This window comes from Peromyscus maniculatus, chromosome 1, assembly GCF_049852395.1.
Source record: "Peromyscus maniculatus bairdii isolate BWxNUB_F1_BW_parent chromosome 1, HU_Pman_BW_mat_3.1, whole genome shotgun sequence".
NCBI lineage: Eukaryota > Metazoa > Chordata > Mammalia > Rodentia > Cricetidae > Peromyscus > Peromyscus maniculatus.
Window position 1 is genome coordinate 211876675 of NC_134852.1, and position 23309 is coordinate 211899983.

The window sequence follows — 23309 nt, forward strand, 5'->3', positions numbered from 1 at the left end:
TCAACCTTCAAGCTTGAGGATTTCCATGGAAGTCATCACCCTTGTGAGCAGTGCTGGTGTTCTCAGGGAGGAATCTTGTCACAGGAGGGGAATTCCAGAGCTGACCCTTAGAAACACCCCATGTGATCATACAGCCTGCATTCAGAAAAAGCTGCCTTCAGCCTCCTAAAGAAGTCACATCCAGGATTCTCTAGAGATCTCAACCCAGACAAAGGAGACTGCAACAAGTGGGCATTGCTTAGGAATTCTGACCCTCACCTGACCTCATGCACAATATGGTCCCAGTAAGACCACTTTCGCTCTGGGCGACCTAGTCACCAACAGCTGTGGAATGTCAAAAACAAGGCTGCAAGGGTCTAAAGTTACCCCTCCTCCACCACGAGAGAAAGAAAACACATTTCTGGGTCTCTGACTTTATGTTCTTCTGCTGAGGAACAAATGTCGACAAGATATAGGATGCTCTGCACTGCCTGCCACCCAAACGCATGGAACATAATTTTATACAAAGCTACGCCTGCTTAATTGTGGTGCATTAAGTATTATGTTCATTGTTTCTGAAACTGGAGAGAAATGAATAATTTATTTCAGACAAAGGAAACTCTTGAATATGAAATGCCTCATGTTTTAAAATTACAATTTGGAAGACAAGAATGAAAAAATACCCAGAGCCAGCGGACCTTACACTACTAACAGAAAACACCGCGTCGGCTGCGTCTGTGTTGTTTGCAAGCATTGCGTTTTCAAAACCTTCTCCAGCGGAATGGGGGAGGGAAGACACTAGTTTCTCACCATGTTCACATCCACTCCACACCGGGCTCAAGCATCCAATGTGAGTTTTCTGGACTGGGTGAAATCCTTTCCTCTCCCACGAATAAGCCCCGGCTTGCCTAAAATTCCTCTCCCCATATACATACTTCCTTCCAGAACTTTCTCTTACCCATGTTTTCTGCCTCTCTTCTCCCGCGCCCCATCCCCAGGCCACCTCAGCCACTCGGCCTCTAACTCATCCCCATCTCCCCATCACTCAGCACAGAAGGTTCTGGAAACAGATGCTCTGCTACTGTTTTCTGAGTAGACACTGCATTTTTTAACGTATGCTCAACTGATGATTTTCATTTCCAGTGCCGCTACTCGTGGTTTTTTCTTTCTTTTGTTTTTTCCCAAATTCAACCCATCTTTCCCCATTTCATGATGACAGACTGAGGCAGGAGGAGGGAGGGGTTAGAACACAGGAACAGAGCCTTCGTCCTCTGCTTGCTTTCCACTGCTGTGGCAAACACCACAACAGAAAGTAACTTGCACTTTCGTCCGAGTTCATCACTGAGGCAAGCCAGGCCGGAACTGAAGCTGAGGCCATGGAGGAACTGGCTTGCTCTCCAGGTTCGTGCTCAAATACCGTTCTTCTACCTCCCAGGACCACCTGCCCAGGGTTAGCACCACGCCAGTGACCTGGGCCCTCCCACATCATCATCAGTCCAGAAAATACCCCCCAAGACTTGCCTACAGTCAACCTCAGCTGACATTCCTTCTTCCCATGACTCCGGTTTGTGTCAAGTTAAAAACAAAATAAAAGAACATGAAACAAAATAAAACAAACAAAAACAAACCAGGGCCACATGGGAAGTTGCTTGTTTTCCACTTCTCCAACTGTTCAGTAATGCCAAAGCATGATAAGGAGGCCCTGTCTCCTCCACCACCTCCTGATCTGGATACTGCAGCTACCCCACTAACAGAGAGAAGAACTAGAAAGCTGTAAGTCACGGCTTACCTATACTCCCCGAGTGAGTGCTGGAAGGAATTCAAACCAGGTCTGCTTAACCACAAGTCTGTTTGTTACCACTGTGCTGAACTTCATTCTACTAGAATCATCAAGACCTCATGCTTGCCTCTCCCCATGCTCACCCTGGGTCTAGAACAGCAGTTCTCATCCTGTGGGTCATGACCTCTTTCTCTCCAAACCCCTATCTTCAAAAATATTCACATTATGATTTATACCAGTAGCAAAATTACAGCTATAAAGCAGCAATGAAAATATTTTATGGTTGGGGGTCACTACCACATGAGGAGCTGTATTGTGTTAAAGGGTCCCAGCATTAGGACAGGTCTAGAAGAACTGCAGATGGTTTGCCATGTGATGTGGAGAGATACTTCAGGCTGGCTCTGGGTTCCCTCCTCTTAGGGAGCAGCCGGAGACAAGGACAGTGCCACCTCCTCCCCGCCCCCCAGGAGATCTTCAAACCAATGGCATTCCTACACCCGAGAGCTTGGGAGGTTCCTGCGGACTGAAGGAAGGGGTCTGGGTGCAGGTCCTACCGCCCACCTTCTTCATTCTGCCTCCTAACATGTCCTGGGGCCAATGAGCACCCTGTCATCAGGCCAAATTCCTGCATTGAGAACTTTGGGGTCCTACTCAGACATTCTTGCCAAGTGTCCCGACTCCAGTTAAGAATCGCCTAGAAAACAGCCAAGTAAGATGTGTACACAGAAGAGGAAGAGAACAGTGACTAGGAAAGAAATGAAAACACTCATGCATGGGGGCCCTGCTCCCGGGGGGAGGGGGCAGAAGTCTGCAGAGAAGTTTGTCAGCACCACCTCTGTCCTGCAGGATGATGGCAGCCTGAAGAACCAAGGACCATGCCTGAGCAATTGTCTTCAGCCCAGGATGAAGCAGTGTCTGGGTGGGATACCCCAGCAAGACAAGTGGGAAGCTACTGCTCCGGGGGGGGGGGGGGGGGTCTAGACTGTGCACACTCCCAGAGGCCACCACCAGAGTCTTATTCTTATCCACAGAACAACCATCAGAGACCACCTTTGCCTCCACAGGCCAAGTGCCTCCAAGACTCCACCACAGTCTGGTTCCCAACTGTACCACATCCAGTATTCATTGCAACAGCCATCTGTCTGCCTTACAGAGTTCATGGGACCACCCAGGATGGTACAGACAGACTCATCCACTCCCGTGGCTCTGCCCCCGTCTGCTCCAGGTACCTGGACAGAGGGTAGCGTGCACATGGTGTTCACATTCTAGAACCTTCTACATGCCCCATCCACTTCTCCAGGCCACACAGGTCTGGGAGAGGCAGCATGGGCCTGACCTGACCTTCTGTCTCCACCAGGGGCTGAGACAGCAGCATGGTACTCCTGACCTCATTCACCTGCCTGGAAAGAACTTGGAATGGGGAGTATTCCCATGGCAGTCCTCACGTCCTTCTCCAGTCAGGAAGCATCCAGAGGCCTGTGTTGCTTTTATGACACAAAACTCTATTAAGTCATGGAGAATGTCTGTTGTCTTGCCACACTGGAAAATAAAAAGTGGCCACAGCACATGGTTCAGACTGAGAGTGCCAGCCATGCCGAGGACTACAGCTATTGCTTCGTCCTGGTGTTAAGACAGGACAAGTACATGTGCCTTTCCACCCAGTCTGCTCCCACCATGCCTCATGTTCCTGCCACAGGAAATGGCCCAGAGGCAATGAATCTTTACTTACACCATTCTTCCGCCTGAACTCCCTCCCCAACCATCTCTATTTATCAAACTCCTGTTCATTTCACAAAACCCAACTCAAAAATCCCCTTTAGATTGTAGAACATCATCTTCTAAGCTTGGCACAGCCATGGAAATCATGAACTCATAGCAGCTGTACCAAATGACCCTGGGCCCACACAGGTCTGGCCTACCCAACAGTCAGCTGTGGATGGAGGTAGGGTTTACAGGGCCCTACCACAAATACTGGCGACTAACAGATTCTGTGAGTGGTTGGGGGGGCACACTTCCAGTTTTATTCTCACTGGTGAGCCCACTGGACTACGGGGTTGTTGCAAACCCCTGGTCATGCAGATAACCTCAGTTACGCTCTGAGTGATACAAAACCAAACCAAAAGTCATAAGCATGGAAAGTAGGACTCTGAAGAGTCATGAATGAAAGGCACGAAAGCAGCAGGGCTGGAAAAGGGTGAGGGGGGAAAAGGCAAGAGAGGGTGAGAGGGGGGTAACCAGAATGTGTTACATCCATGTGTGAACAAAGTTTACTAATAAAAGAAATCAAAGATGGGGCATTTCCAAGTGAAGGGACATCTCCTCATCAATCCTTCTAATTTTCAACTCTACCTAATCGATTATTCCCTCCTTGGGATTACACTGAGCTACGTGGGTTCTACTCATTCACCATACGTTATTTTCTTCATATCTGTCTATAAAACAGAAAACAAGAATTCTTAGAAAGTGGGAAAGGGAAGTATATCTGTGAATGAATTTGGCAAGAATAAAATTCTACCACCCCAAAAAGCTGAAAAATAACCCCCAAACTGACCAGTTTTCCTAATTCTAAAATAAACATAAAATGTAGCATATAATATATTGGACATGTAATCTCAGATAGGATGTGATGCACATAACATTTATAGCATGTGTCATATTACATACATAACATATTCTGTATGTTATATACAATGTATGTAACATGTAATTATTTGTCATATGTATCAATATATATGTGGATTAGCTAATAGATACTAAATGCATACATGTGTACCACTCAGTAAAATGCATCGACCAGTCTTTCGCCCAGGGTGTATACTGAACTCTCATGGGACACATATGCTGCACATGTGTAAATGGATGCCACCACATGAACCCTGACACAAACTTCATACATAAGAATGCTGGCTCTGTCACAGCTTAGTTCTGTCTTGCTTTTGTTTTTCCATTTTCGTGTGTGTGTGTGTGTGTGTGTGTGTGTGTGTGTGTGTGTGTGTACTAGTACATGTGAAGATTAACCATGTGTGTAGTGTGAATATGTGTGTCTGAAGCAGAAGCACATGCATGTGAAGGTCTGAAGTCAATGTTAGGAATCATTCTCAGCAATTCTTCCACCTTATCCATCGAGGTGGAGTCTTTAGTTCAAACTCAGAACTCACCAAGGAGGCTGGTCTTGCTGGCCAGCGTGCTCTGGGTTTCTCTGTCTCAGCCTTCTGAGGCTGGAATGGACATGGGCCGCCATGTGTCTGCATTTTACTTGGGTTCTGAGGACGTGAACTCTGGTCTTCACATTTCAGCAGCAAGAGCTTCAATCACAGAGCTTTCCAGCCCCGCCACAACTTAGGTACGTGCACTCTGATGACTTTATTTGGGTCTCAGTTTCCACATCCACCAAGGGGAGCTGGTTCCTACTCAAGAATCCACCAAGCCGTTGTGGTAAAATACCTAACCCGCTGTGTTTCCCTTGTCATAATTACTCTTTCTATTCCTGAGAGACCACAGTGAGGTCACTCATTCCTAGTTGAGAGAATGCTCACTGCCAGCCTACTCACCCTTTTCCCCACTCAGGTGCCACTTGCCATTCCTAAGCTCTGAGCAGACAGGGCTCCACTGGGGACCCCCCCTCCCCCCATCTAGTGATCGCCTGGCATCTGCTTCATCAAGGGTTTATTTGAAACTCATAGGAACAAGGATCCATGAACCATTTCATAAACATGGACTTTAAGGAACCTGGTGCTCCATTCCTACCAACAGTGCAATCAATACTGATTTCCATACATTAGGAAGTGTTGGCGAGATGACGGTGTGCCGAGGGCGAGAGTGTGGCAGCTGTACAGCTGCTGTGGTGCTTCCTGGGCGATTTGCTGGGGCGTGAAAGGAAGGGGTGCCAGCGTGGTGAAGACAAATGAGTAACATATCAGATCACCTCAAAGTGGGACTCAACTATGTGTTCCTTTCTTTACCACTGTGTAATGCTATTTATATGACAACATAACAAAAAGGGGCCCCAGGCATTCTGCTCCACTTTAGAACCTTCCTGCCTCACACAGAAGTGGAAAAAGACAGAATGCAGAAATTGCTTCTTTGGTTAATATTTCTGCAGTTCCGCCGGAATGGTTTTAATAGCACTAGTGTTCTGGATTCCGGGTCTCAATTAAGAACCCATCAGAACGCAGGGCCAAATATTAAAATAACAGATACTGGCTTATATTTCAACTTTAAAGGCCTTTTGTCAAACAGTGTCTTAAGGTAGAAGACAGGAAGAGAAGCTGGGAACTGAAGAGGAAAAAAAGGACTAACTATCTCCTTTGGAATAAGGGATCCAGGTCTGTGCTTCAAATGCCAATAGGAACAGCTGAAAGAGCACTGTTTATAGAGTCATGGGAACAAAGTGTGAGCTCTCCCAGGCATGAGCTGTAGGGCCCTTAAAGCAGTGCTCAACTTCTCAGTGCTCAAATTTCCCCCTCAAAAATCAGAAGCCACAGCACTGACCTCTGGTGAGTTAGGGCACGGAAGCAAAACCTGTGTGGTGGGGCTGTTCAGTAAAAAGACACACAGCAGTGACTTCTCTGTGCGCTCCCAGAGACCCTTTCCTTTCACACCCCTTTAAAAAGGGAGCAAATGTGGAGGGCACGTGGGTCTAAGATGGCAGAGTCCCAGATGGAACCATGGATTGACCAAAAATAGGCCAGTTGACAAAATGATTAAAAGTCTGTCATATGCTAATGCATGGGCAGGGCGGACCTTCTCCAATTTAGCAAGAGTAAATTACAATTGATTTTCAAAGAAATTGCTTGTTCTCCTTCCCTTCCTCCACTGTGCCACACACACACACAGCTGCCTTTGCCTTTGTCACAGCCAGGACCAACTGAGCACATGTCGAGGAAGATTAAAAAAAAAAAATGATTGATGAGATAGATGTTCAGAATCACACACACTGTAAGTGTACAACCTAGAGCAGACAGATATACAAATGTGCCCAAATCTCCATGCCGTACAGAGTATGTGCATGTCTGTATACCTTCTGATAGCCTGTGTGCAAGCCAGCCCACCCCCAGGTCCCTGTGCTTTACGCATCTCTGCCTGTGCCATGCCATCTGGATCTTACCACTTGATGCAAGATCCTGAAAGAGCACACTCCTAGAAATCTCCCCAAGGACTCTGCAGCCCTAAATGAAATCTTGGACATGAAGAGAAATGGTTAAAAGATCAGAGAAGGCGAGAAATCATCAGAAAGGTTAACAATGGCTGCTTTCACCCCTAATTTCTGATATGGTGATAGACCCCCTTAGAACGTTAATTAGAATGGAAGGAGAGATGAAAGAAATGCCCCCGGGACATAATAAATTAGCCCCTTATGCAAATTACCCATTCATTTCCATCACTGACCCAGCTAGTTGAGTCTCTAAATTACAGGAAGTGCTTAGCCTCCTTAACAAAAAATACCAAATGAAAGATTAAGTTTTTTTCTTTCTTTTTTTTTTTTTTTTTGTATGAGGGCTGGGAGGGCTTAAAGCAACAAATATTTCTCACTTTTTTCCCCTCACCGAAACTCTGAAGAGAGACAGAAGATGAAAATGTGCTAAGGCTGCAGCCACTGACTCCTGCTGCAGGATTTATTAACCCGTGTTCTGAGACAGTGGTCAGCCGCTCCTCTAGCTGGAGCCCAGGCTGCAGCACTCAAGGTTCTCCAGGAGAGACAGAACAAGTCAGAGGCCTGAAGAGGTCAAGGACAAGTGAGAGGAGGCAGGTAAATGCCAGGCCCCGGAGAGCCTCAAACAGCAATTTAAAAACAAGCACACACCTAATTTTGCTTGTCATCATTGTTCCCGACAATTTATGTTCCACTGTCCCATAAATTTATGGAACTCTCAGTTTTCTTATCAATAAAATAAGAGGACTGGACCAGAATGACCTCTAAAAGTCCTGCCAGGGCATCTCTGTTTATCCCTGTCAAACAAGCAGGACCCTTGCGATGGCTTGAGCTAAATACAGTCCTACAGCTTGGATTTTACCTACCAAACTCACTGCCAGATTCATTTTCTTTTTCCTACTCTCATCTTCTTTCCCTTTCATTCTCCACTACCTTCTTTGTATACATTCCGCCAAACCACAGTTTACAAATTCTATATGTATAACATATACATTATATAAAACTGTGTGTGTCTGTATCTGTGTACGTGGTGTGTCAGGATCAACAGTTTCCTTGGTATGAAGATTTTCTAGACTTGCTAGAAACAAAGACAACAGGGCACATAAAGATGTAAGATTCAACGTACAGACTCTTCAAGGAAGAGCAGAAATCTGGTCAAAGCCAACCTAGTCCACTGCCTTCCTACTGTCACAGGCACACGTGGCCTCTAGGAAGGCTGGACACTAGCCCAAGTCCCCCAACTAGTCAGGGTTAAAGCTAGCAGATTCCCACCTCCTGGACCAACAGCATTCTTCGAACCAAATCTGCTCCACTTGACACCTTCTCTTGAGAATTTGGCACTGCGTCTCAGACAACAAAAAAACAAGGTGCGGGGTGTCCTTTGGAAAGAGCGAGCTTCAAGTCCAGAAATGAAAAAGCGACAGAAAGAAATACTTCAGGAGACTAAAGAGAAGGAATGAGGACAGACATATTGGCTATAAATAATTTTACACCTTGTAACAATCTTCAGCTCATGCAATTACCTGTCACTCACTGATGTTTTATCGCCCTTTTCTAAAACAGGACCTCCAGTAACTCTACGCAAAATATCTGACTGTCTGCCTTCCCAGCCTTCACCAGTGCACGTAGGCCTCTGCCATAAAGAGTCAGAGACCACAACGTCCTATTGCTTTTCATAAAACTTATCGAGGTTCACATTTAATCTAAATAATATAATGTTGCCTGGAGGACATGATCAGTGACACAGAAAGACAGAGTTTCCTCAAGCCATCAGGCAGGTAATGAGCAAATACGGAGAGACTAAAATAAAAGGCAGCGTGCGTCTTTACACACTTGTTTACAAGTTCAAAGACCCTAAAAGGCTCCTATGTCTGCTTAGATTGGTTATCCTCTCCTTTCTTTTTGAACCTGTTTGTAATTCCACATTGTTATGCCATAAAAGTGGGCCGCCTCAGGGGCAGGAAAGGAAGACTGAAACCCAAAGGTAGTGGTCTGTGAAAGTGAACCTTGAGTGTTCTTAGCAGAGCTTCGAAGGCGGAAGTCTCTTCCCTGTCTAAGGCATGCCCTTCGCAGGGAGCAGTAATTCTTCTGCTGTGGGGCACAGGGGAGATTTATGGGGTGAGGTGGGAGAAAGGGAGTCAGTGAAGCTGAGAAGGGAAAGCTGATCACAAGAATCCTTAAGTACAGGAAGAGATTGCTTCCCGGGTGGTGGCTGCACACTCACCTCCTACCAAGGAAGAGCAGCAGCAGGAACTTGAGCAGAGCCCCCAGAAAGGGCCTGCAAGCCTCATGCTTAGTTAGTGAGAGGCAAGGCGTCCTCCAGAGCCTTGGAGATAGGGACAGATTTATCAGGCTCAGCTGAGGGTTCGGGATTGCTACCCTCTTCAGTCACTGATTAGGGAATGGGCTGTTGGAGAAGCTGGTCTCAGGGTCTGAAGGGAGCCTACAGCAAAGTCTCACCAATGTGTTCAAGGTGAGGAAGAGTTATAGAGGACCAAAGATGTCCAAGGCACTGTGCTAAAAATTTTACATAAAGCGTCATTAACCCACAAGAACCTATGAAATTGATGCAATCATCCCGATACTATAGCCAAGCTTTGGCCAGAGCCAGGAGTCACCTGGGTGGGTGACAGCCCAGGGTATGTGTCCTTTTTCTAGAACATATGTGTACTAAGAGTGGACCTGTGAAGCTACCCTGAGCACTGACATAAGACTAGATGGTCACTGTGCCCTGTCTATGACAGAGTGTGTGTGTGTGGGGCGGGGGGGCAGAGACTGAGCATGAAAAGTTTGTGAAGTAAGACAGGTGTTGCCATCAGGTCATCAAGGTACCTGGCAATGAAGAGGCCAGGTGATGCTAGGAGAAACCAGACCCAGGCTGATGAGTGTCAAGGCTGATGCAAAGCTCAGGCAAAAGACAAGACAGTAACTAGAGGCCTGGAGGCAGGCAGTACCAAGGAGGACTGGCTGTCTCCTGTCTCCTCAGAGCCTGGAGACAGTCCTGCTGACTGAGTGAGGGCGGCAGATGGCTGAAGAGGATCCCACAGTTTATTGTGTAACACACTGGGCATCCAATAACACCACTGTATAAGATAAGAGACTCAGGAAGAAAGGGTTCAGGGAGAAAAGGGGGAGAGATGATGAGATAGAGTTTGGACATGCTAAGTTTCAGGTAACAGATACAGCTAGATGGTCCCATCCAGAGCTCAGCAGGGAAGACTGTTTTAGGTGCTCAAGTATGAGAGAAGGCTCCGAGTCACCCATATACCAGGTAGCTGGGGTCCCTGAAATGGATAAGGTGTGTCCAGAGCACACAGCGAAAAAGACAGCTATCCTCCCACTCAGCAATGCCCTGGCAAATCTCAAGCAGTGTGGTCCTGGCCGATTCACTTACTGTCTCTGCAAGAGTGTTCGTTAAAGCAGAGAACTGATGGGCCTAGGTCTCTGAGGATGCTGCCCTGTCAATCCACCTGTGGTCAACACAATGTCTGCTCTGGATCAGAAAGGGTGCTGGGTGCTGAGTAGACACAGAGCATAAGAAGTAGTCGCCGACTTTGAGTGGGAAAGACAGACACATAAATAAGTCCTCTCAATGTGCTGTGATTAACAATTATCATAAAAGTAAAAGCACAGGAAACAGGAGGGAGTCCTAAGTGAAGGGCCTGTCTGGGGGATATCAGCAAGACCTTCAGAGAGGAAAGATGACTACAGTCTTAAAGAAGTATTAGATGCTTCTGAAGCAGCAAGGCAGGAGAGCAGAGGCCCGGGAGGGCGAACATAGACGGAGTACATTGGGACGGGTTTGATTGAGGGAGCTCGAATGGAAAGAGCTTGGGGCTTCCAGGGAGTGGTGAGATTAGGCCACAAAGGGCCTCCAAGGTCTGCATAGAGTGGGCACAGACCAGAACCAGTAACAGGGAGCTACTGGGGCTCTAACACACAGCATCAGCACCATCAGAGATGGTTTTCAAGAGCTGGGCAAAGGGCAGAGAGATGGATCTGAGATTACGAGTATGGACTGCTCTTATGGAGAACTGGATTTTTGTTCTCAGTACCCATATTAGGTGGCTCATAATTGCCTGTAACTCCAACTCCAAGAGCTACCACATCCTTGTCTGGCCTATTGGATGCCCACATGTATGTGTACATATGCACACATAGACACAGACATAAACACTTTAAAATATCTTAAAATTAAATCAAGAACAGAGTGAACAGGATGGGACCCCCATCCTACAGCAAGAACAGCAAAGCTGTACTGAGACTCTAGTGATCCACAGATGATGTCATAAGACTCTTCTCCAATGGGCCAGGGTTGTAACAGAGCTTTTTTAAAAGCAGTGACATAAAGATTAAATAACAAGCACAACTAATTATGTACAACCTTATCCAGAAATCCAGACTCAAGACAGCCTGGGCACATCTCATTCCTGGGTTAAGCCATTCCCAATCACACAGGCACTAAAGTGAAAGTCCCAGTATTTCTGAAAATGTCTGAGACATCTGTAAGGTCTGTGAGGGGAGGGATGGCGGACACTGCAGAAGTCCCAGCTCCGACACACCTCTTTCCTCACAAACTCTCCACCTGACTCTTACACGCGGAGAGCCCAGCAGCTCGTGACTATTTCTAAAGTGCAAACTCCTGATGAACACACAAACCCTTGCAGCTTCTTTTACTTTTTCTGCCTCCCTCCACTCTTAGGCTTCTTTGGAACCCACTGAACTTTCAAATTTTCTCCATGCACGGTTCTCCTTTTCTGGAGAGTCAAAGGGAAGAAATGCCAGCAGGTTCCCCATCCTTTAATGTCCAGTTCTAGTTACTGCAGTTGGCTGAACCCTTGTGGAGAAAACAGGAAGTAGATCAGAAGTTAACAGGCCGAGGGCTGTAACCAAGAGAGAAGGGCAGGTGGAGCACTGTATGATGAAGTCTAGCGTCTGGACCTCCATGTGCACACACAGCTCTGATCTCTGGGCTCCCAGGAGACTCTTCATGTCTTCCCATCTATGTCAACATTTTGCCACACTGGCTCATTTTCTCCTTTGTGTAATGTAGGCCCCACACCTTTGGAAACCACACTGGCAGAGTCCACAGTCAACATACCTCCTCAAGTCCCTTCGCATGCCTCAGAGACCAGAGACTCCCACAATTAAATTTTCACAAGTGTAGGCCTGCCAACTGTCCACTAAAATCCTGGCCTGACTCAGCAGCTCCAGTTCCCTTCCACAGCTCAGTCTTCAGAAGAGAAAACAGTTTTAGATTTTATCTTATTGTTGTACTTCTCTTCCTTGTCCCTGCCGGGCCACATGTAGTATCTCCACAAGGCCTTTTACCCAGTTAGCAAGACAGCTTGGGTCTGAAGACTCCAAAGAAAATGTAAACAAACATGTCTTTGAGGGGGCCAGGCATGCTTCTGTGTGTACAGATGAACTCAGTCATATCTGTGTGTTAGAGGCCAGAGATCCGTGCTGGGTATCTTCCCATAACTCTCTCCACTTTTTTTTTTCTGATACAGAGTCTCTCATTGAGCCTGAAGCTTGTGGCCGGTCTGGCTGGCCACAAAGCTCTCTGGATCTGCCAATCTCAGCTTTCCCCTCCTCAAGGCCGAGGTTATAGATGTGCATCACTGGCTCCAGCTTTTGTGGGGGTGCTGAGGACCCACACAGCTCTTCACACTCATTCAGCAAGCACTTAACTCAGGAGCAATCTTCCCTCCAGGACTTTCAAAATGTGGCTTAGTCTGTGGGAAGATTCAGCTGCCGCTTCTATGTGGATAAACACACTCTTCACACCAGACCGGGTAACCCAAACATGGGATCCCTGATGGCTACCTTCGTCGGTAGGGCTCAGAGACCCTGCTGTCCTGGCTGCCTCAGAGACATGCCCTACACAGAACATACTCTACAAACTCAGACTCCACCTGTGAAAAGCTACATTTATCATTCTGCTTTTCCAGCCTCCATCTGACAGAGGCCACACTGGCTAATGTGCCATATTCAATGACTCCAAACCCCTCAAGGCTCCATCTGGCTTTACTACACCCACTTAAGGAACACAGTCACTGTCAAAGGTCAAAGCTCTCTGGGGCTAGAACCTAAGTCCAATGCCCTGGAGATACCAAATGCGAGCTCTAAACAAAGCCTTCCTGCCTCTGCTTAATTCATTATGACTTTTAGGTAATCAACAGGATGGATCTCGCACATTCGGGATCCTGTTTGCTGTGAAAATAGATGTGACTGAGTTTGTTTATCCAGTAAAATAAGAGAAACGTGGTCAATAAAGAAGATTTTTCTGATACTCATTAAGGGAATTTAGACAAGTTGGTGATGCTCAGGAATGCCCTTGCTCTTCCAGAGGTGGTACGGGGGCATGGGAGCAGGGGGAGAGATTCTGGGGTGATCTCAGCCTTCCTTCAGTACCGCAGACTGGAGATCACTTACTCCAATTGCCTCATTATTCCAAGGAGAGATTTTTGACACGGCATCAGACAGGAACCTATGCAAAGCCCATACATAGCTCACTGCAACTGCGAAATTAAAATCAAAATGGCCACTGGTGGGAAGTGATGGTCTCAGGGCAAGCAGCAGGTAGGAGGTGTAGAGGTCAGGCTCCCAGTACCTTATCTGTTACACCCCGTTTTAGCCCCTTCACAACACTGTCCATGCATCTCTCCCTCACTGCTTAAGACACTGTCTTTGCAGGGCAGAGAGAACAGTCAAGATTTAGAGTCCGAATTACCGAATTACCATAAAATTCAAGAGAACACGAAGGTCCAGAAACAAAACTTATAGTCTCATATCTTACTACACACACACACACACACACACACACACACACACACACACACACACACACACACGGGGTGGGAGCAGAGATAGAGACACAGAGAAAGTTTTCCTTTAAACCAAAAGACCAAAGGGAAAATCATATAAAGAAGTGCATCTCGAGCTTCATATCCATGAAAGACCTATCCAGGTGGATCTTGCTAAAAGCCAGATTCCGAGTCAATAGTTTGGATGCAAACTGAGATTCTAACTTCCACATTAAGGATGCCAGTCTGTGCCAACAACGGGTAGATCAAAACAAAACACCTTACTGTGCTTAAATACTGTGTACCCTAATAAAATTTGCCTGAAGATCAGAGGACAGAACAAGCCACTAGATTAAACATACAGGTCAGGCAGTGGTGTCACACATCTTTAAGCCCAGTACTTGAGATCTCATGCCTTTTCTTAGGAAGCACACACGCCTTTAATCCCAGGAAATGATGGCTGGGCAGAGAAAGGGATATAAGACGTGAGGAGACAGGAACTCGAGGCTTTTCAGGCTGAGGATGTGAGGTAAGATGTGGCAGTGGCTTGTTCCTTGGTCTCTCTGATCTTTCAGGATTTACCCCACTATCAGGCAACAGGTTTTTACTATAAGATCATTTAGGATTCATGTAACACCTTACAATCAAACAAATCTGGCTTTGAATTCTGATTCTTACATTTATGAACTCTGTGATCACATGCTATTTCCCACCATCCCGTGCCTCAATCTGCTCATCTATAGACTAGAAACAACGCCTAAAATGCACATGATGGTGTGAGTCAGTGATGAGGAGCTCCAGACACAATGCTTGGCATATAGCAAGGGCTCAGTAAATGTCAGCAGCTGCCTCTAAGATTCACAAGGACCAGGGTGATGGCTGGCTCACTGCCAAAACCACAATATGGAGAACACAGTAGTTGTCCAGTGGCTATTTGGCCAATGAGTGCACATACCACACACACAGTATCAACATGTACACACTCCCTTGGTTCTGTGCCTTTCTGCATAAAAGCCTAAGACATCAAAAACACCAGAAGATTCTCACCAATAAGCCACCACCTCGCAGAATCAGATTCAACACTAACCATCGTGTTTAACTGTTAAGACTCGTGTAATTTGCGGTGGTTATACGTACTTGAGAAATGGCTTAACTGCAAATAAATAAAGACAGCACCAGTCTGGAACCTGTATTTCATTAAGAGAAATTACTGCCTTCCCTATTATATGTGGGCTGTCTGAATGCAGATGTTATGGAAAAATAAAAACAAAAACCCAAAACCCTTAATTCTCAAACTTCAGTTCGCTTCCAAACCAAATTCAGAACTGCAAAGAAAGTCCAAATAAGTCAAGAGTAACAAGACTAAATTTTAAAGGGCCATTGGAGCAGAGGTGTAGTCTCTCAGAAGGGCACACACTTGCTCAGGACAAGTAAGGAAGAGAAGGATGTAAACAAACATAAGAACATCAACATTTAAATCACAGGCAGTCAAGTTAGTCTGCCCACAATCCCTCAACAGTTTGAGGTTATCTCCACTGTTTCCTGAAGACAGTGGCGACAGAAGAGCAAATCCCACCCCATAAAGGCACTGTGTAAGGTATGCAGCAACAAGAACATGATTGCCACTTAAGACACAAGCAGCATTCCCTTTGCCAAGAGTTGGCCAATCACATTTTATTGTTTAAAAAAAAAAAAAAAAAAAAAAACCCAGTCACCTCCCTCTAGACTCTTCCAAACCACCACACCACATCACTTCACTGAGAACTACTCTTCTCTGCATGTGCATTGCTAGGCATTCCGCCTGTTCATTATCATCACCCTACCTCCGATTTCCCAGAAACACTCGCCATCCGATACAGCATGTGAGAGCTCAAGAGAAGGCAAGCCAGCAGATCCAAGCTGGCAAAGGGGTTGCAGTGGAAGTATGAATCAGCTTACCTGATATGAACGGGACTGCCCGGAATATATCTGACAACCTGCTGTTAACTGGCTCATACGGGGAATCTTCCAGTAGATCATTTCCTAGAAATGACAGGAAGATTAGGCTCAGCTCTGGAAAACAGGCATATTTCAAATAGTGTTTCACCGCTCAGTTGGAACCCCTAATCATGTTATGACTGTGTACCTAGAAGATGCTGAAACTCTCAAAGATTTCATATGTATGTTTGGGGACATAATTATTCCTTTTTCATTCCTCTGCCTTTGCTGTCCTTGCTCTCCCCGGAGTGCCTTGAAAATACTGGAGCACAACCCAGCCTGAGCTTGCCAGGAAAGTCTCCCACTCTGCAAAGGAATCGAAATCTGGGAGGAAAGAACCAGTGACGTCACAAACTTTGCTTGCCTCCACGAACCAATGGAAGAAAGGTGACCTAGGAGAGGCCCCTATTTCTGCTAGCTCCCCCAAAATGAGGCATATAACCTGCAAGCAGGAACACTGGCTGTTCTTAAGATCATTTCTAAAAGCAGGTTTTCATGACTAGATTTTAGAAGCGGCAGCTGACAGTTCAGCATGTCTCGGTGAAGAATGAAGGTATGGGATCCGTGTGGTGCATTTACAGACTCCCTAAGTCCCATCGGAATGGGCAGTTGTGACTGCTACTTGTGTGCTAACCATGGTTAAACCTCAGCAGCTGGTCCAAAACTCAACTAATCTCAGATGACAAATGGTTTCTCACACATGAATGTTTGAACCGGTGTTTGGGGGTGAAGACAGAGCAGAGTTCTCTGGCCCTGCAGTACTTCTTTATCTCATGTCGTAAGGGAATAAAGAAGGAAAACTCCAGGCAAGATGCAGGCAGGCCTTTGTATCCTTACTCTCTAAAAACAGTGAAAGCTCCAGGCTGGCAGAGAAGTAGGTTCCTTAGGTAGCATTTAAGGGGTCCCCACTCTGATGTTCTGACTGGGTTTCAGAAAGGTCAATGGGATCCCAGGGGTGCCCCCACCCCCTCGTGGATCTTCCAACAATACTGCTCAGCTGCAACCAACACCAGCTGCTGCTGTCCCTAGGGGCCAATGAAAGGTCCTCATTCCGCAGCTGGGAGAATAGAGTGGAAGATGAGATCAGCCGGCTTAACCCCAAGACCGACTGGACTGAGGTTGCCTCCTGACTTCGGAGAGGAACCCCGGCATGCTGGTGGGAGCGGCTGATGCATACCCTGCAGGCTCTGATACATGCTCCAGTAGATGCGCAGACAATTCTTCTCTTTCTTCATGCCCCGCTTGCAGCGGCAGTTGTAGAGAGACTTTTGCTTCAGGGCCTCCATGGCGTTGCGGCACTCATCCTTGGCCTCGAGACCAGATGCCAGGCTGAAGTTGGTTTCCTTCCCCGCCACGCACTGCCTTAGTGTGCGGTACTTGGTGCTGCAGCTCTGTTCCTTCAGGCACTGATCACTGGCTTTCACGCAGTCCAAGCGGTCCCCACCACTCACCTCGGCGGACAGGAGCAAATCTACGGGGTGAATGGAAGAAGCCTTGAGTGCAGCTGGCTAATGGGGACCCTGATTCTAGATCCCAGAAGGGGCGAGAGAGGGGGCGCACGCCCTGGAGCATGATAGCTCCACCATCGTTATGAGGGGCAGACTAGGCAGGAAGCTGGTCCCTGGCCCACCAAGGAAGGTAGAAACAGCTTCTGCTGCCAGCCTTTGCGGGATTTGCTGAGGATCCTGCACCGCCCCAGCGCCCCAAAGCAGAAGCGGCCCTGAACCGCTAGCTGCCCCGCCTCCCCGGGCACCTGGGGCCGCAGTCTCTCGGCTAGCCAGTTCGCCGCAGCCCAAGGGTCCTCCGCTGGAACGCTTGGTACCCGTAGCGAGCTTGGTGAGAGGCAGGCGAGTGGCAGTCTGCCCCGCGGGTGCGCTGAGACGTTATTCCCAGAAAAGTTTTCCTTGCTAAGTTTCCTCTCTCCCGACCCCAGTGTTTTTCGACCACACTCCACCTGCCGGAGCGTCTCAGCGATCTCTTTGTGACTTCCAAGGGGACCTACGCGTATGTCCCGGGGTGAAGGTCTAGGACCCCTCAGATCCCCATCGGGCTAGATTTTTTTTTTTTTTTTTTTTTTTTTTTTAAACACAGCAAAATAAAACCAACCGAGCAGAGTTGCGCTGCCACCGCTTCCCAAGCCCAGGGACCCTCCAACCTCTTCACTCCCTAGGGAAACTTCTTCCACCCCCATCCAAGGCACCCACGCTACAGTTCTGGAGTGGCCTCTGCAAGGGACCTTTTTTGAAAGATTGTGGGTGAAAAAGCCAGCGGCGGCCTCTACTTACCCAGGAGTGGCAGCGCGAAGTACAGAGTGGCCAGAAACATGGTGCCGGCGCGCAGCTGGTCCCCGCCCCCCAAAATCCAAAGCCGCCGCTGGGTCTCGCAGGGAGAGCTCAGCGTGCAGCGATTCCCGGGCGACCGCACTCCTCTGGCCACTCAAAGTTCAGCTCCATCCAGGGTGAGAGGAAACTCCCCGTCGCTCTGCCGCCCACTGCAGCCAGCGACTCAGCCCCAGGCGGGCGAGAGGGCGGGAGGCGGACCCGCTCTAGGGGTTCAGTTCCGACCAAACCTGGAAGGGAGAGAGCGCTTTGAAATGAGAGCCCGGAGTGCGGAAGCCTCCCGCTCCCACCTCTCTCCCCTCCCCCGCTCCCGCCTTGGGGGACTTCTCAACGCAACCCCCACTCGGGTCCGAGAGCGGGGGTGGTGGGAGTGCGTCTATTCCGGGCGTGGGGAGGCTCCGGAACCCGCGGTTGGGAGCTGGAGAGGTCGGCTAGGGCTCCCAACGTCCAAAGCCGGAGGCTATCCCGCACAACCCAAGAGGCTGAACTGAACGCAAGCAAATAAATAAGCATTACTTTCCGAGCAAGCGCCGGAAGCAAGCTGGCGCTGCCCGGAGTCGGAGCCTCGGCGGCGAAGGCTCCTTAGCCAACCCCGGCTGGACCGAGACCCTGCTCCGGGAAGTTGGCCACCGTCCCTGGCTCCCGCCCGACCACTCGCTGGCTCGATTGTAAGCGTTCTAGCTCCTCTGCCTAGGGCCCTCTGCATCCCGGCCACCAATCGCCACCTCCGTCGCCGACACCACCGCCCCCGGGCTAGCCTCTTTTCCCAAGCAGTCCCGCAAGAAGAAACAGACATCCCGCCTGAAGCTGAAACCTGGCTTCTGCGCCCCTACCCCTACCCGCCACGCATCCTGGGCTCCTTCCCAGACATCGGTGCCTTCACACGCACTTGCCCAGTGCCCGAACTCCTGCGCATCCACACCACTGCCCCGGGAGAGCGAGCTAGCCCGCAGCATCTGCACGCCCCAGCAGGTGCAGCCCCGCACCACTAGCGCCCCCCTGGCCCCAAAGTTGGAGGATGCCAGCAAAATGGAAAGGGGTGGTTGAAGGGGAGGTAGCGATGGGTTTTCAAGTGGAATAAGAAAACTCTAAATGCCACCAACCTGGACTGAACTGACCCGCGTCCAGCTGCGGCGAGTAGCTAGTGTTTATTTATTCTTTGGGGGTGACCCGCCCCCTCTTTCCTTTTCCGGGCTCACTTTCTCGCTCTAGAGGGAAAAAAGATGCCATAATCTGCCACAGCTTGGAGGACAGAGTTGGCCAGGACGATTTCCGAGCAGACCCCCCTCCCCCCGCGCCCTGCCCAGGCTCAGTGCCCGTTAGGGATGTCAGCGGTTATTGGAAGCGGTGGGAGGGTAGCGTGCCCAGATTGGTTTTGGCCAAAGGACCCTCAGCCTGCTTCTGCTCCGGTCGCCCGGCAGCGCAGAGCCAGCTCCTCCATGAAGCGCAGCTCCGCTGTCCGCCACAGTAGACTTACAGGCTGACTGGCGGTGGGACCCAAAGCCAACAGGCACGCAGGCGTAGGACCCGCCGCCGCCGCCGCCGCCGCCGAGACTGCACACCCCCCACCTTTCAGTGCACAAGGACTCTTTCTTTAGTGCAAAACAGCAATCCATCCAGACCCTTTAGAACACAAAGTTGCTTTTTTTTTTCTCCACGTCATTGGCGGTTGTGACTCAAGACTTGGCACATTACAGACTCACTCAGACCCAAGCCCCGAGCAGCGATCTTGGGATGCGCCCACCCATAGATCCATGCCTGTGTGAGCCTACACACCTCTCTTCCAGCTCGGACAGCGAGACAAAGCAAAGCCCCCAGCCCCACTGCACTGAAGTCTGGTCAGACCCAGCTTTAGACAATTTATAAGGTGACCTCCATCTTGACTGTTCCAAGAGTAAATTAAAAAAAAAATGTATAAGCAGAACACATACATAGCCCCCAACCCCAACTTCAAGAGTCGCCCCAGCGATGCTGCTGAAGTGACATCCGCTGTCCCTTAGGGTTCCAGAGATCTGTCTAGAGTACAGTCCGCAGTGGTGGGTAACCAGCTCGCTGATCGGGACTTGTATTGGAGATCTTTTCTGTGTCCAAGTTCATCTCTCAGGAAAATCGACTTTGAATCAAATCTATGAGCCCAGCTGTCAAATCTGCAAACCCATCACCACAGACAATGGGCCGCCAAGAAGGACAGAAAAGAAACGCTCTTTTTGATCCAGGGGGTTAATTGAAAAGGGCACGGGCTTTAGTTTAAGTTTGAGGCCGGGTTGTAAGGGCAGGGAAAAGAGGAGGAGGGATGGGTCGCTCTCCATTCAAGAACACACCAGCCAGGCGTGCCCTTCAGCTGTGGTGGCTGCGAGTGTGGCGCTGTGCATTGTTTGGAGTCCTCAAAGGGTGTCTGCGCTGTCGTGAGCTACCGAAACCCAGGGGACATCCCGCTGGTCCTAGCTCCTCCTTTGCTTTGCGCCATGTTCCTCTGGGGCAGGTATGAAGTGGCTGGTGCCTTCACCAGGAATTCCTCCTCCAGAATCACAGTCAGTCACACCAGACACAGATTTCCAGTTCAATGTATCAGTTTACACTTGGTAGTTGAATAAACAAAGAAAGCATATGTCACATTTTCGCGACAGATGGTTCAATCCAAGGGCTACTTAAGTTTTTTCTCTATCGATAGCCAGAAGTTTGCTGTGCAGAGTACCGTGGGGAGATGTAATTGAGTCTTCCAATCAGTGTCTCTGCTTACAGAAGCTTATTTCCATATTTTCCCACCAAGGCAAATATGCCAGGGAGGTGGATTTTTAATGGGAAGACGTATCTGAAGACTCCCATGGACACTCAAAACATAAAGTCCTTTTCCCTTGTCCTACTTCATAAGTGAAAGGGAATGTCTCTGTCTACTCAGTGCTTGTCTTTGGGGACCACTTGGGGGTGGTTGAAGAACATTTAAGTTTCATTTAAGACATCAACCATGTCTTTCCAAACAAAGAATATTTTGGAAAGCACTTGGTTATTCTACTTATTCTAGAGAAGTTTTAAAATTCTACTTTTAACAGAAAGGAAGAAGGCTAGTCTAAAAGGTCTCCGAAAGTAGGATGTAGGACCCCTTCGAAAGCAGTTACAGCTTCAAGAATATTTCAGGCCTCTTCCTCACCCTAGCCTTTGATAAATTATAAATATTGACATGATAAAATTGATCTTTTGGGGTTTGGTTTGGTTTTGAGAGGATTATTAATTTTTATTGTGTGTGTTCCCACCCATAAAGGCCAGAAGAGGGCATCAGATCCCTCTGAGCTGGAAAGTTACAGGTTGTTGTAAGCCTCAGCATGGATGCTGGGAATCAGTCTTAGGTTTTCTGCAAGTACTCCTCCAGCTCTTTCTGTAAAACAATTAATAACAACAATAAATACCACCAGTTACTACAACTATGCTGACCAGCTCTAACACTACCAGTCTCAGTATTAGTGCCATGGATCTAACTAAGATGAAACATAAGATACATGTGGTTATGTCAGGCGGTGGTGGCCCACGCCTTTAATCCCAGCAGCGCTCGGGGGGAAGAGCCAGGTGGGTCTCTGTGAGTTCGAGGCCAGCCTGGGCTACAGAGTGAGTTCCAGGAAAGGTGCAAAGCAACACAGAGAAACCCTATCTCGAAATAATAATAATAATAATAATAATAATAATAATAATAAAGATACGTGTGGTTAGTTCTTAGCAGAACTAATCAATGGCCATATGTGGCAGTGGTTACTGTATCTGATAACACAAAATACTTCCATAATCACAGAAGGATCTGGCGGGCAGCATATCCTGTTAGTGCTGCCATCAAATTAGTAGATGTGGGTTCTGTATGGAACGACAGATCGGCATAGGCATCCACTGAGTGCTTTGTAAGTGGTGGCACAGTGAGAGTTGGCTGGGGGGGGGGGGACTCTCCAAAGACACAGCCAGTTTCTGGTATGTTCTCAACGCAGGATGAGGGCAGAGGTAACGAAGCAAAGAAGAGGAATGGCCATGTCAAATTTCATTCTACAAGAACTGTAGATAAAAAGATGTCATTCATATTCTAGCTTAAGACTTCCCACAGTAGGACCCAATGGGGAAAACCACTGCCTTACTCCATACTAACATTAAAGGTGAGAGAAATGCATGGCCAGAAAGCCTTTAGAATACGGAAATAGAAAGCGTTGTGACATATTCTATTAACACTGTTTCCTTGGAGCTTATCTGTTCCCATGTGCACGGGACATCTCAGGATGAAAGGTGACATTGAAATATCAAATATTAATCATTATAAAGGTTCATGCAATCCTCTGTGACATGTTTTCTCAGTGGAAAATTGGTTTTAATGCTACAAAATTAGGTTCAATCCACCCATGAATATGTGAAGCGAGCAATCTTCTTGTGTTTCTTGATGTAAGTGTATTTTCATAAGTTAACAGATGAGTCACGATCCAGATGACAGTTCTGTCTCGTGGCATTTTGCCTCTTAACTCTCATTGCTTTTGTCCTATAGAATATAATGTAAAATATATCCATTCCCTAAAATTATACTGCTCAAAAGTCATCTAAGTGTTTTCCTTCATTCAGAGTACTTCATCATCTGACATTAGACAGCTGGACAGGCTTACCTGTGCAACCACACAAAACACTCACCCAATGGACTGTGCTTTTATTTATCTGTTCCTTTCATGTGTACTGTGATTTTTCTGGCTTGTTCTCTTCCATTTGCCCCTGAAATCGCACATATCATGTTTTGAGGTTCAGCTTAGCTGGGCAGGCCAGACTCCTTGTTTGAACTAATCGTTAGTTCCATGCCATGCCATCCACAGCCCTCCTGGGATCTCTCTTATGTCTGTGGTGACAATTGTTTCATAGTTAGGTGCTCTGTTCCCTTGACTGGACTGTGAGCTCATTGAAGGCAAGGGAATATTCTAGACCTCATGCCTGCACCCCCAGGATTTAGACTCATGACTGACACACACTCCTTCCCAATGAATGTGCATTGATTGCATGAATAATGTGTGGTGGTGCTCCTCATTTTCCTCTGACACTGTAATTCTACAGAAAGATTTACATGAAAATCCCTTTACTGTACGAACAATACTAAATGTAAGTACCTCATACGATTACTGGTATTACAGTTCCAATAATAGTATCAGATATGTATTATTCCTTTGGGGATTTGACATTTAAATTTTTTTAAACAAAAACCATTATTACAATAGAGTGCTCTTTTTTCCCCCTGCTTCACTTTAATAGTAAAATATGACATATTT

At 47.7% G+C, this 23309-nt stretch overlaps 1 protein-coding gene across 6 annotated transcripts in view; it reads right to left on the reverse strand.

The window, feature by feature from the left end:
• Positions 1 to 22854, reverse strand: part of Gfra1 (GDNF family receptor alpha 1) — a 222045-nt gene extending 199191 nt beyond the window's left edge. The window contains exons 1-5 of one of the 6 annotated variants that reach the window (XM_076563392.1): positions 22687 to 22854; positions 19140 to 19244; positions 17983 to 18266; positions 16875 to 17168; positions 15659 to 15742 (exon numbers count right to left, since the gene is read on the reverse strand). In XM_076563392.1, the coding sequence (XP_076419507.1) occupies positions 15659 to 15742; positions 16875 to 17168; positions 17983 to 18022 (418 nt within the window). In that variant the 5' untranslated portion in view covers positions 18023 to 18266; positions 19140 to 19244; positions 22687 to 22854. Of the gene's footprint in view, positions 1 to 15658; positions 15743 to 16874; positions 17169 to 17982; positions 18267 to 18552; positions 18711 to 18875; positions 19638 to 22686 lie in introns of those variants that run through there. The other 5 variants (XM_042266306.2, XM_042266315.2, XM_076563391.1 and 2 more) reach the window with 5 other exon arrangements.
• Positions 22855 to 23309: the final 455 nt, after the last annotated feature.